Raw genomic sequence first — 13,373 nt, forward strand, 5'->3', positions numbered from 1 at the left:
CAGCTGTGAATTAAAAATATGTATATATATATATGATCTCTGGCTTGCTCAAATCAGACCACTCCTTGAACGCTGGACCTGCAGGCAGCCCACACCATGGGGCACAGTCCTAATGCAGAGTCAGGACTTCGTCCCGAGAGGAAGCGTCCCCCAAGCACCGTGCTCTCCTGGGCAAAGAATTGCTGGAGCTAAGCAAACTCCACCCGTCTTGGCCACCCAACTGAATGATATGAATACCTGCATCTTCTTTCATGCGCTTTCCCGAGCGTGGCTGATTTTTTTAGTACATTTACCTCTGATGGAGCATTAAAATAAAGTGGTGGTGGGGTGGAAAAGCTGGGGAGAGGGTGCAGTCCTGGAGAGGTTCTTAGTCAGAGAAGGGCAAATCAGGGAAAAATGTCATTAAGTGTTTTTAAAAGCATCTTCACTTGCTGGTTTTGTGCTCACGACAGACAGGAGGAACAGAACAAGTACACTGCTAGCTCTTCAACTCGCCTCTTCTGAGGGGGAGAGCTTCCCTCACCCACAACGAGGGACCGAAACTGCATGCAAACTGAAAACCAAGTGAATCCATGGTCTGCAAATTTTACCAGTTCATTTTTCTTTTCCTCCAGAGAACTCAGTGTCTTAGGTACTTTTGAAAATTTACTTAATCTCTTCTACTTTTAAAAGACAAACAGGAAGGTTTGGCTGCAATTTACTATGGAGATAGGGGTAGAAGGGAAGTGAGCTGTTAACACCCTATGGGGCTTAACGCACTGTGATGGACAGATGAACCGTTCTTAAATGCAGAGTTTACTGTGCATTTTGTTAAAAGGATGTGGTGAGGCAGATGGGAGAAAGATGGCTTGTTTGCCTCGCAGTGTCTGCTGCGATCTGGCTAGCTGGGATCCTCTGGAAGGAAGGAGATCACTGTTAAGGAGCGAACACTCCTGGGAAACATCCCGGTAGTGTTGGATGGGGCAGGTAGTGAGAGATGCAGCAAGCGACAACTCATCCTCCCACTGCAGGCCTGGAAACTCCTCCAAAGAGCAAGGGACCTCCTCTCAGCCAGGAGCAGAGCCATAAGTCAAACTCTGGTGGCAACAGAAAGAAAGAGGATTTCCTAGGGACCCAGAAGAGGTTACGTGGAATGTGCACAACTCGGAAAAGCCAGAGAAAGTGTCCGGACTAGAAAGCAGGAATGGGAGAATAGACTTCACCTCACCAGGCAGAAGATTTGTTTCTGTTCAAGATGTCTCACTAAGCATATTTGAGTCTTCCATTTGCAGATTACCTCGCTTCAGTTTAGCTTCTGGCCACCAAAACCAGACCGGGAGCCTTTGGGTGTCCTTGCCTGTGCAGCACCTGAGCTTGGGGCAAGGCAGAGCCTGAGCTCAGCTGCTCAGCAGCACAGCCAGGCAGCGAGAGGCCTGCAGCGCGCTGGCTCCCGATGGAAAGGCTCCTGCGGGACACCACTTGGACCAACCTCATTCCTTTCAGGCTCACTTGGTCCCAGCAAGGACATTTCTGAAGAGCTTTACCCCAGATGCAGTTTTCTCCTTTGTCACAGCAGACAGTTATTTTTTTGTTTTGCTTTTTTTTGTTTTATCCTGCCCCAAAGACACTGGCTCAGCTCCTGTGGCATGTGTGCACTTGGGGAAAACAGAGCCATCCATCACTGTCGGGAGATGTGCTGTACACAAGCGGGTCAGCTCTTGTCTCCCGCTGTTCCTGCGGCAAGGCTGCAAATCTTGGAAAGATGCATAACATGCACATTGCAAACAGCCATTCATCATTGCAGAGCTGTGCCTCAGACACTCAGCCACAATCTGGCAAACTGCTCCGGCTGCATGCACCCCGGCCCATGCCATGCTACCTTGCAATGAGAGCAAAAAGCAAACAGCAAAGCAAGTGGCTGTGGAGCACCGTTTCTGCTGCAAAAAATGATATCCTCTCTCTCCTCTCTCTACAAAGGCCTAATGCTGCTGAGGTGGCCCATAATCATTACATTATGAAAATGTAAGTTGCTGGGAGGAAATTAATACCAGGCATGACCGGGGAAAAGGCTGCTTTCTTGTGAAGTAATTATGAAATTAAAATTTGATCTCTCCCTGGCGATTGTACAAAGGATACGGCTGAGGTCTCAAACACAACAATACAGCCAGGATTTCAACAGAAGAAGCACAGAAGGTTTCACTAGACAAAAAAAGCTCAATTAAAAATGGAGGGGAAAAAGATGACTTTTTGTAAATTACATGAATTTGGCTAAAAGGTGTAATCAAGCAGGTTATGGCACAGGGCTTGCAGACTTCCAATTACTTTTTACAAGTTGGAATCAAGCTGTTAGGAAATGCAGCTTATCTGAATAAGACTAATAATGCTAAGCTAATTAGACCCACAGGCATTAGCCAGCAGATAAATTCAGGCCGAAAAGAGGGACACTGTCACTTTAAATACTGCCTTGGGATCCGTGGAAAAGCTAATGAGGAGTGTCAGTTGGGGCTGTTTTATTAGGTGGTTCTCTAGAGGATGTAGCCTGAGGTTTCTGTAGCAGGGCTTCTGTGCTTGATTCAATAAATCAATTTATATTAAACGGGGGGTGCAGTGCGGGCGTCTGCTTCATAAAGTATTCTGTGGCATTTCTCAATCTGCTTATGCACTCCGCTGCCAGGCTACCTGAATGTGCTGTCAAAGGACATTGAACAGCGCAATAAAGAATAAGATAGCAGCCACATTGACAATATTTGTTCAAATCAACTCGCACATTACCACGCACAACATGTACATTGGCTCTTGACGTGGTATTCTAGATCCCCAATAAGTGATTAATGGGACCCTATTTTTTGTGAGCTGGAGTCTGAACCGCAGACTGCAAGGTGGGCTTGCACAATGAAAGCAAAAGACATCCATCCCAAACAAAATAAAATGACTTGAAAAGTAAAGTTGCTTTTTAAATCAGATGCTTAGAGGCTGAAAGACATTCCCTGTTGGAAAGAAAAGGGCAAGCACAGAACAGGCTGGCAGCATGCCAGGGAGTGGACAATATTGACTCTAGAATAAAATGGGTTTTGCTTAGCGCTAGCCCCAGGGCACCAGCCTTTCTGGTTTGGAATAAATCACACACATAGGTGACTCCCCCAAACGGGCTGACCATTGGGTGGCTAATCATGTACTACAACAAAACCTCACCAGACATGGAGCTGATAATAGCTCTGCTGCTACGAATACAGCATGCTCAGACTGAACATACAGTTTTCCTGCTTGCTGTATCCTGAGATTTTAACCCTTTGCAAGAAGCTGGGATGAGATCCGTTGGTTGAACCATTTTGGATGGGGTATAATTCAACTCTGTGCAATCTCTGAAGGCAAAGCAAGTCACAAACAAATCAGGTCTAAAAGTGGACTTTTGGTCTAGGGCTCTTCTGTCACTTCAGACCCTAAAATCTTCTACTTTAATGCAGACAGTAGAAAGGCTTCTGTTTATGTTTCAAGGAGGAACAAAATTTGGAAAACCACAAAACTGATGCCAAGTGGTAGTGCCTTCTGGATGCCTTTGGTCAAATATACTGCTGTAAGGATCCTCTGGCCCCACAGGAGGTTGGCAGGGGAACACTGGCAGAAGTAGCTGTGTGTGTGTGAGTGCCAGTAAGGAGCACAATAAACCAGAAAACCACAGAGCAGGTTTCAGGAAGTGCTCTAAGATACAGTCAGAGCAAAGCACTCTGAAATATATGTTCAGTAAGAAAAACAGAAATTATTCACACTGGATTTATCCATGGGTGAAGCAAACCTTACCAATCGTGTTTTAAACAAAAGGAGGAGATGGAGAATACTAATTCTGTGCACTTCTTAAAATGAGCATGGGTATTTGAAGACAAATGCTAGTATATTTTATCATCAGGCCTGCTTCTTTTCTATATACTTCTACCTCAGATTACCTGCACCCTTCTTAACACTGGCAACATTTTGCTTATGTGGCCAGCTGCCTCTCCCCTGATGCCTCTGTTGCCAGGACTTGCAAAAGTCACCAGAACGACCCTCTTCATCATAAAAGTTTAACCTCTGCAAACCATGGGCCTAAAAAAACCGTAGCCCAGGGATCCAGCTGAGAAAGCCTGTTAGCAACACAGATGTCTGCCAGCAAATTACAGCTCGAGACAGCTCGGAGGCTAGTTCAGCGGGAGACGTAGCTCCTAAAACGCCCTGCCGGTTGCAGTCTGTACCCTGCAACGGTCACTCAACCTCCACGTGCGTGGGGCAGCTCATGGCCAGCTCCCACCCAAACGCCGCAGCGTGTTTCTTGCCCTGACTCCCGCTGCAGAGAAGGGAGAAGGGGCTGAGGGGTGGGGATGTTCACAGGAGAAGGGAAAGGTTGGTCTCAAAGCAACCACATGCAGCTTGGGCTGGTGATGCAGCACGCACTGCTGGATCAGTGGTTGTCCTTAATGCCGTGGGGAAACTGGGCAGCACTGCTACCACTGTGGGCTGCCGAGACAAAGCCAATGTGGAAGCTTCATGGGGAAAAAAATAAAAAAAAGAAGAGAAAAAGAAAGGGGGGTGGAGAGGAGGCCAAATGTGTTATGGCAGACCCAGAGACAATAACCTTGCGTAAGCCAAGCAAGATGGGCAAGCCAACCCATTGTTGAGAAGCTGAAAAGCTCCAGAGCACAGCAGAAGGGGGCGGGAGGGCACAAAAAACAAAAACAAACAGAGTCGTACAGCTTCTAATAGAAACCATAGAAAGCGTCCCGAATTTTAAAATAAAACAGTTCTTTTTCCAGAGAAAGCATCAGAGCTGCATTTTACACCATCTTACTAAAGGATCAGTACAGGAGTGACTGCTTTTTGCTAAGATCACCTGCCTATCTCTACTCATACGTGCAAATGTCAACACCGAGGGAAGTCATTGACCAAAAAAGATCCTGACAATTCTACATTGTAAGCAATAAAGGTTTGGCAGCATTTTAGTGTAGCAAGCTCTGGCTGGTCAAGGTTCCACCTGACTTTTTCTAGAAAAGGAATATATATGCTAATTTACTCTCCATGACAGATACTGTACTTAGAAACAAATACATACAGAGATGTCCTGGGCCGCTGTGTCCTGATGCATCAATTAATTCTAGGAATTAGAAAGGGAAGAAAATAGAAGTGAGAATCTTGAGATGGAAAACTATCACTGTGCAATACCAGCCACCTCAAACTACCACCTCTACAGGCTAATCAAGCTGGAAAGCTAATATCTTGCCCACACTCTTAACCATTAAAATTGATCCAGACTTTTGGATAAATAGAAGCAGATTGTTTCTCCTCCACTTAGAAGATCACTGCACACAATTCCATGGAAAACAAGCCTTCCTTGGGCAAATGCCCTGCAAAAAGAAACAGATCCTTATTTAGAAAGACTCTGATTTACCCGAATACTATGGAGGCAGAGCTATCCCCTCACTACTTTATTGTCCTGAAGCAAACAAACAAAAAGGTAACTGATGCATTAACTGTGGGATATGAATTTGGCCAAGAAATTCTAGATTCTTTTATTCAGGATATTTTCTGCATCCAGCCAAAATTCAAAAGGAACAGCAGGGAGAGGTAGCATCATCACGGTCTCCACATGCTTTTGCTTGGCACAGATCATCTCTTTCTGGGACAACACTGAGGTGTACTTAGGCTTGAATATTCAAGTCACAGTTTAAATATTTGTTCCTGGATAGCTGTTTGCAGCTAGGCATATTTGTGCTAAACTAGGGGCAATCTGTGTACCGACCATATTAAAATCTATAACTGGAACAACATGTGTCCTAAACTTCAGGAAATTCAGAAAAGTCAACAGGAAAATCAACTCTCTTCTCCCCCTTGCCATATGCTAGAAAGAGTTCACATAGCAGTACTGAAAAACAATACATTGAATCAAATCTGCAATCCATTTAGACTTACCCAGTCTCTTCTATCTTACTCATTATTGTACTTCTAAAAATGGTGCTCCTTTATCTTTCTTCTAAAGCCAAGTAATATTAGCTAAGCAATAACCATTTTCAATAAGGTGAAAGTGCATAGCACAGACTCACAAACGAGGCACAAACTGATTTACAGATTTATCTCTTCTTTTAATTTTAAATCATTCCAGCCCTGTATGCATCCTAACATCCTGTTGGTGATTCTGACTGGAACAGCACAGTAAGCAGAATTTTCACTGAACTCTTTGACATGGCTCTCAAGTTCATGGGGAACTGCTAACATGCACAAATAGTTATTTTTCCCACTTCATGCTTTATTTGGTACTTATCAACACTGAATTTGATCACTGTGATGCCCATTCATGTAAATCATTTCACTCTTTACAGTTCCTCACATCCTTACTTATTAGTAGAAGAGCTGTGTCACTTACAAATGCTGCTATTTTAACTATTCTGTCATTTCCCTTCCCGACCGCTAACCAACTGGGGAAAAGCAAAACAACTCCCCATGAACCTGGAGAAATCCTGTTTGCCTTCTGATCACAATGAAAAAATTTTGCTCTTTCCCTTTTCTTAGGGAGTTCTTGGCCCATGAAACTTCTGTAGCTCCCCCCCAAATTAGTTTTCTTTTTCAGTAGCAAGTCTCATCTCAAAAAAGAGCTTCTGGAAGTCTACATTAAGCCATTCTTTACAGATCCCTTCAGAGAGGTCATGAATTTAATGAGAAAACTCCCTTTTGCAGAGGCTGGGAAGACTGTCCCATCATCTTCCAAATATTTTGCTATTTAAGTGCTCAGTTCAGCTAATTTACTCTTTTTGTTCCTATCCTTTGGATCATGCCTGTAGCTTTTTTAAAATCAATTTCAGGGAGGGATTGTGTATTTCTACTAGCAACTGTTCGAGATGATGGACAATGATGGTTATTCTCAGATTAACATGTTCTGTACCATTTAAACACTCCAGATTACATTGATAAATTTAAGTAATTATTCTGCCACTAAACCATCATATTTATGGGCAGTGAAGTATGGGACAATCACAAGTGTGCGGAGCTCTAGGTGTGTGTGAGCATCCAAGTCTCCAAACCTACAAGAGCTCAAGCTTTTTCATCCCTTCAGCCTTTTCCATTCCTGCATGAACATCCGCTAAAGATTGCTAAAATGCAGACAGCATGTAACTGAAGACCATTTGCATATATAGGACCTTCGCATTTACAGGTCACATACAGGGCATGCAACTGCAAGGAGTGGGGCTTCTGTAAGTGAGGGGAGTCACTTGAGAAGGAACCTCTTGAACTGACACAAAACAATGAAGACATTTAGCCAGAGACAAAAACTCATCACTCTTCCTGTCTTCAGTTCATTAAGTCAATGCTTTTCATTCAAGCCTTTTCATTTTAGGCTGGCTGTGACTTTTATTCAGATAGGCCTGTGTCTAAAACAATTCCTCAAGATTATCCAAATCAGGGGCCATCTGTACTGGAATATGGGAGGCAGCTCTTCCCTTTGCAAATATTTTTCGTCATGCAAAGGAAAAACAGCCCATTGATCCAGATTCCATAAAAAGCTACTTCCAAGACAGGAAAGATGTTCAGCTTTCAGAAAGATCCCCTGGCACTTCTACCCTTTTAAGTGTTTTGCTCCACTTTGAGTGCTCACATGCTAAAATGAGCTGAGGTCCTGGCGTGGAAGGAGGGTTCCAACTTATTTAAAATGTTAGCTTCTAAAAGAAAAATACATTTGAAGGAAGGAGATACCTCTCCTTATAGTACATACACAGGTACACTGCCGCCTTTGATGCAAACAGGTTTATGCTAATCACAAACGCATTCAGAGCAGGCATGGGTGGGGGGAAGGCTGTCACCGGGCTGCAAAGGGGCATGTTCTTACCAGCCGGTCATGTTGAAGTTGCGGTAGAGCATCCTCTTTCCAACCTCCTTGCGCTGCACCCTCCGTGGAAACTCTAAATGTGTGAACTCATTTCCCAGCAAGTGGGGCTGCATGTAAGCCTGTGGGCAAAAACCAATCCACAGATACCACACAAATATCATAAAACAAGACATCATCTATTTTTAATGAGGTAATATTACCATCCCTTCCCGCTCCCTTCCCACATGATTTTTTTTTTTCCCTCCTCTTTTTTTTTATACAAGGAAGATGACAAGCTCTGTTTCAGCAAACAGGGTTTGCGTACACCAGTCCTGATGGACTATCGGTTGTTCAGCAGCAGCTGCAGTATGAGTGGTCCTCTCCCCCTCAAAATCTCTCAGTTCTTCTCCCTGGTTCTCAACATTTGGGATTACTAAAGCACACTTCAATCAACGACCCTGAAGGAGTCTGTGGAGCCAGACAAAACAGAGGCATATCCTTCTGTGGGTCAGGGAGAAGGGAATGGTTGAAGGCCAAAGCCACAGAGCACCTCTCTGGCTGGACAGGTGCTGGATGGGTGCTGGAGCTGTGAAGAGGCTCAAGCTTTCTGATACCCAGCTCAGCTATGCTGACAACACACACCACCTGGTATTAGTACCAGTCTTTATTTAATCTTCACTGTCTCAAGAAAAGTGAAAAACAGCTCTGTTCCCTTCTTCCTGCTGAGCATGCTGCACCCCATCACATGAGAAACTGCTAATAAACATGCATCTCACACCACCTTTTCTTGTTTTCTAAAAGCAACTTCTTTCATAGAGAATATAATTTAAGAAAAGTAGCAGCAGTTTTTGGTTACAACTGAAAGTAATGTTTTTGCCAGTGTTAACATTCGACTGCTGCAGCTACTGTCCTTTCTGGTGTGTTGCTCTCGAGACGCTGTGAGGCCTCTTTGGCAGCAGTCTGTGATCGTACCTGATAACCGAGCACTTCAGAATTGATCGTTCTGCAGAAGGCAAGGCAGCTTAATTTGCTTGTCCAATGCACAATCTTTTATTTGGGATTTATGCACAGACCATCTGACATGACAGGTTAATCCTTTCACATATTGTATTTCTTCTTACTGAAATAACCCTCACTCATTTCTAATATTTGCATAAACAGGCCTTTTCCCACTCCTTCCCCCAAAACACACTGCGAGTGAGTCCCTCAAGTCAAATTGGTTAGATAGCACTAGCTGAAAAAAAGTTGTGTTTCTTAACCTTTTTGCAGATAACTCTTTTTTTCTTATCCAGACAGTTAAGGAAACAAAGTCTGTCTTATCTCCAGCAGCAGCTGCCATCTGGACAGATCAAATGAGCTGGCTTTAGTTTCTGGATTTGCTCATCAAAGGTGAGCGGCAGGAAGTACTGGAAGCCCTTATTGATCTACCTGGTAGCTATCACACAGATAGTTCCCAATAAAGTACTTCCTGCATTTAAGGGCTGAGCCTGCTCCCACTAAATTTAATAGGAGTTGGATGAGGCTCAGCACATCATGGCTCGACCCTGCTATCGAGTTGTCGCTTCTGCCTTTGCCAGACACCACCTCCGAGCTCTGCTGAGCCGCAGCACCAGGAGACTGCTCTGTGCTGCGGACGAGGACAGAGACTGCTTTCAAGCACACAAGCGTGATCTTGACATCGTGATCCCTTCCTGGAACAGGGGCTCCATCAAATCCTCCCTCTACACATGGTTAAGAGAATTACATTGTTTTCCTGCAATCTACAGCCTGCCAATTCCCTCCCCACCACACCCAACTGTTGCTCCCCAGGGCCATCTAATTGGATCGCTGTTCCTCATTACAGAAATGACTGTGAAGTACTACTGACTTTTCAAAGGTCTAGCAGTACTCATCCAGATGAGGCTTTTTGCCCTTTCAGAACTTTGAATGCTTTTCAAAAGTATATGCAACACTGCATTAATTTTTGTTCCAGTTGCAGTGAAGGCGTAACATCCCCAACAATTTGTTTGATGCATTGTTACACGCTGATGGGAGAGAGTGGGACTTTCTTCTGTATTATTTATTCTTTGCGGTTGATGGTACTGTAAACAACAAAGTCAATGGTCTGCTTAGAAAGCGTAATGCAGTTCATTTTAAAATACACAGCCTATCTTGATTAAATCATTACAAACCACTTCTAGCTAAAGACTAGTGTTGTCCATCTACAAAACAGGAAACCTTATTTAAAGCAAAAGGCTTTGACACGAAAATGGAGTTATTTAACCATCAGATTATCAGATTACTTATTACGCTGGATCACAGGTCCAGAAGAAATGAAGTTAGAGGCTTTTAGCATTTTTCCCCTTGAAAACAAGAATTTCCTTTATTGAAAGGGGAAAGCGATTGGGAGAGACTGCATTTCATAAAGATTTACTCAGATGGAAAGTCTGAGGTCACAGGTGAAATAAGATTAATAAAGCTGGCAGAGTTACCAGTGGACTGCTAATGTTCAAATAAGGTTTCTCTTCCGCAGCCAAGCCTCAAAGCTTGATTTACAATCTAGGGATCTTAACTTGATTCTAATATTTTTGGCGTCAGTAGAACAGAGGGAAAAGAGAAATTTGGAAGCTTCTGGTGGCTGTGAGCTGAATTCTTATGTGAATAATTTTTAAATTATTCTTGATGTTTCACTGGTAATTCTACAGAGAGCAGAATGTTCTACTATAAACCTCAGCTCTGATTTTTCAGTCTGGTTTGTTGAGAACTGTTCTCTATTTACTACAAGGCAGAGCTCTTCTCCCTCCCCACCCCAAGCAAACTTTGCTGTGCAAGAAAATCAGAAAATAAACAAAAAGAAACACTGTAAAAATCTACAGATCTTTAAAGTAGACATACAAGCAGACACAAAGAAATCCCTTTAACTGATCAAATGAGAAACAAAAATACTAAGTGAACTAACTACCAGAATTTCAACAGAAATGAAGCAGGCTCAATTTGAAAGAAATTTTGATAAGAAACATCGTTCAGAGAAAGCAGCATCACTTACCTCCTTATTAATAAAAACAGTGTTTGTCAAACACTTTATATATCCTTATGAGGCATGGTCAGACAACATTGTTATTCTGTGTTGTGAAACTGGAGTATTTTCCATCATTTTTCTTTCCAAAGCTATTAAGATTTTTTTGGAATAAGTCTGGCATATTCTGTATCATATGCTTCTGGTACTCAATCATTTTATGGTAAGTTTTAATGGTTAGATGTATTACATTTAACATTAGTTGTATAAAACAGTCTGCTCAAGGAAATATTAGCCACTTCTCTTTCAAGAGGCCATTTACTTCCTGCTGTGTTTCCTTTTTTTTTTTAATTAATACTCATCAGCAGAGCAAATATGGAACTAAGCTAAACACACATTAGTGTCCTAGATAATTATCTGGTAGGGAACATTGTGCGTATCTTATCGTACCTTGCAAGTGTCTTTCCCTCATCCCTTTGCCAAGTCCTGTGATACCTTTTCCAGCTGTTCCTGAAGGCACTGCTCTGGGACATCATAAGCACTAGTTTTCACTGCATTACATGGTATTTTCAGACTTGCTATTTTCACCTACATCAATTGTATTTTATATCATCATCTTCTTACTATCTTGTGCTATTTTCTTCAATCGTATTTTCTACTACATGGTACTAAAACTCAAAATAGCATGTGTAGCACAATATATCCAGGAAAAGTTCTATAAATTAAACCATCCATTATTATATGGCTACATTCACATTTAAGCAAAACAGAGGTTACAAAGGCAAGGAGGTGGTAGTAGAAGGAAGTGAGAGCAGAATCCATCTCTGGATTGGTGTTTCCTCTGTTATGAAAGGACAAGACTCTTTCCATAAAACCATGCATATCTTTTACCATAGCGCCACATACTATATCAAATTACCAAAACAGTTCTACACTGGGCAATGCATATATCTATATATGCATCATATGATGTATAAACTGTAAGAGAATTAAGGAGCAGCTGATTTGTAACTGGAACACTGAACTGAGATTTGGGAGATCTAGGTTCATCTTCTATTTTGGCTTGGATTTCCCAGGCATCCTTTAGTAGATAAATTAATAAGTAAATAAATTAGTAAGTAGCAAGTTAATTCAGTAGATAATTAATTATCACTTAATCCTCACCTGAATAACAAAATAAGAATACACCCTCTGTGAACTCATGTCTGTCTAGGCTTGTGAGCCATTGTTTGCTTGGTGCCAAATGCAAAGAGTTATCAGGGCTCATTACCATTGCTGGCTACCCAATCTCTACTGGTATCAAACTCTGCCCTGGCAGCAGTAGCACACCATCTTTGGTCTGAGCTGTGAACTTTTGGGACACTGCCTAGCTACATGCATGGATACTATATACAATAGCATCATTTTGACCTCAAATGACATCTTTGAAGAGCAACTTTGATAACTAATAGCAATACACCCATCTGCAATATTCTCATTCATCATTCATTTTAAACACATTTTCTGAGGAAATAAGTAACAAAATCTATGCCATTTACTGTTACAGTTTAGTCTATCAGGATTGAAATTAATAGCCTCCTTAGAAGATAAAAGGAAAATTGCCTCTAGCAATCTTTGCCCACACAACTGCAGAATGCACCAGAGCAGTTCCCACTGAATACTGGATTTTGTTTTCTCTTTCAAGACATACTGATATGGAAAGCCAGAGCTTTCCTAGAGTAAGCACTATGTAAACTTCACACGCCAGAGTGTTTAAAAAAAAAAAAAAAAAAAAAAGGCTTGTGAATGCCTGATGATGGAAGGGAAGCATTATGTGCACTGAACCTCTTTGGAAGCTGAAGGACCAAGGTGTAACACTTTCACACCTTATATCTTTAAGAAGTGCTATTTGACTGAAGGATTGCCTTTTAGTGCAATGTCCTCACAAGTTGCCTGAAGCAGAAGCCTGCCTTGGCCCACCAGCATTCACATGGCCTCCTTGAAATCAGCAGGAGGACCCAAGGAGCTGAGGTGCTGGAGCTGTATGTTGTTCTCTCTCTGCAAAAAGCAGGGCACATGTGGAGGCTGAAGAATGAACATGCCCAGAGTTGCTCTAAAGTCTGAATGACTGGCTGTAGAGAAATTGTTGTTTTAAAGCTGCCATGCCAGAGGCCTATGCCCAGGGTCATTCTTGGATATTGAGCAATAAAATTGCATTAAAACAGAAGCTGGATATAGAAAGCATTTACAATTTTTTCCTCGAGTTATTCAAACAGTACTAGTTGGAACACATTTGCGTCTAAGGCTAGGCTGGAGGGCTTTATACAGTGATACTCACAGGACCTAAACAACTCATTAGCCTGCAGACTTCTTTGCACAAGGAAGTTAGAGCCCAAAAATCACAGCATGAATATAGAAGATGCTAGTTAACCTAAACCAACTCCCTGCATGGCCAAAGTAGTCAGTAGGCACTAAAGGCAGTGTAGAGCTTCTTCACCCTGACTGTATACTAACAGTATCTACACAGGCAGCTGACGTTTAGCAGTCAGTATGCTGTAAATTCATACCCTCCTTTTACTTTTGCAATAATTTCCC

The 13,373-nt window shown here is 42.4% G+C and overlaps 1 protein-coding gene across 1 annotated transcript in view; it reads right to left on the reverse strand.

Annotated features, from left to right (window-relative positions):
- The window catches only part of PPM1H (protein phosphatase, Mg2+/Mn2+ dependent 1H), a gene marked incomplete at its 5' end in the record, with an annotated part of 71,978 nt that overhangs the window by 24,172 nt on the left and 34,433 nt on the right, over positions 1-13,373 (reverse strand). The window contains one exon of the mRNA XM_026074193.1: positions 7,826-7,944. Within this exon, the coding sequence (XP_025929978.1) occupies positions 7,826-7,944 (119 nt within the window). The remainder of the gene's footprint in view (positions 1-7,825; positions 7,945-13,373) is intronic.

The sequence above is a fragment of the Apteryx rowi genome, unplaced genomic scaffold, assembly GCF_003343035.1.
Source record: "Apteryx rowi isolate R43461 unplaced genomic scaffold, aptRow1 scaffold_380, whole genome shotgun sequence".
NCBI lineage: Eukaryota > Metazoa > Chordata > Aves > Apterygiformes > Apterygidae > Apteryx > Apteryx rowi.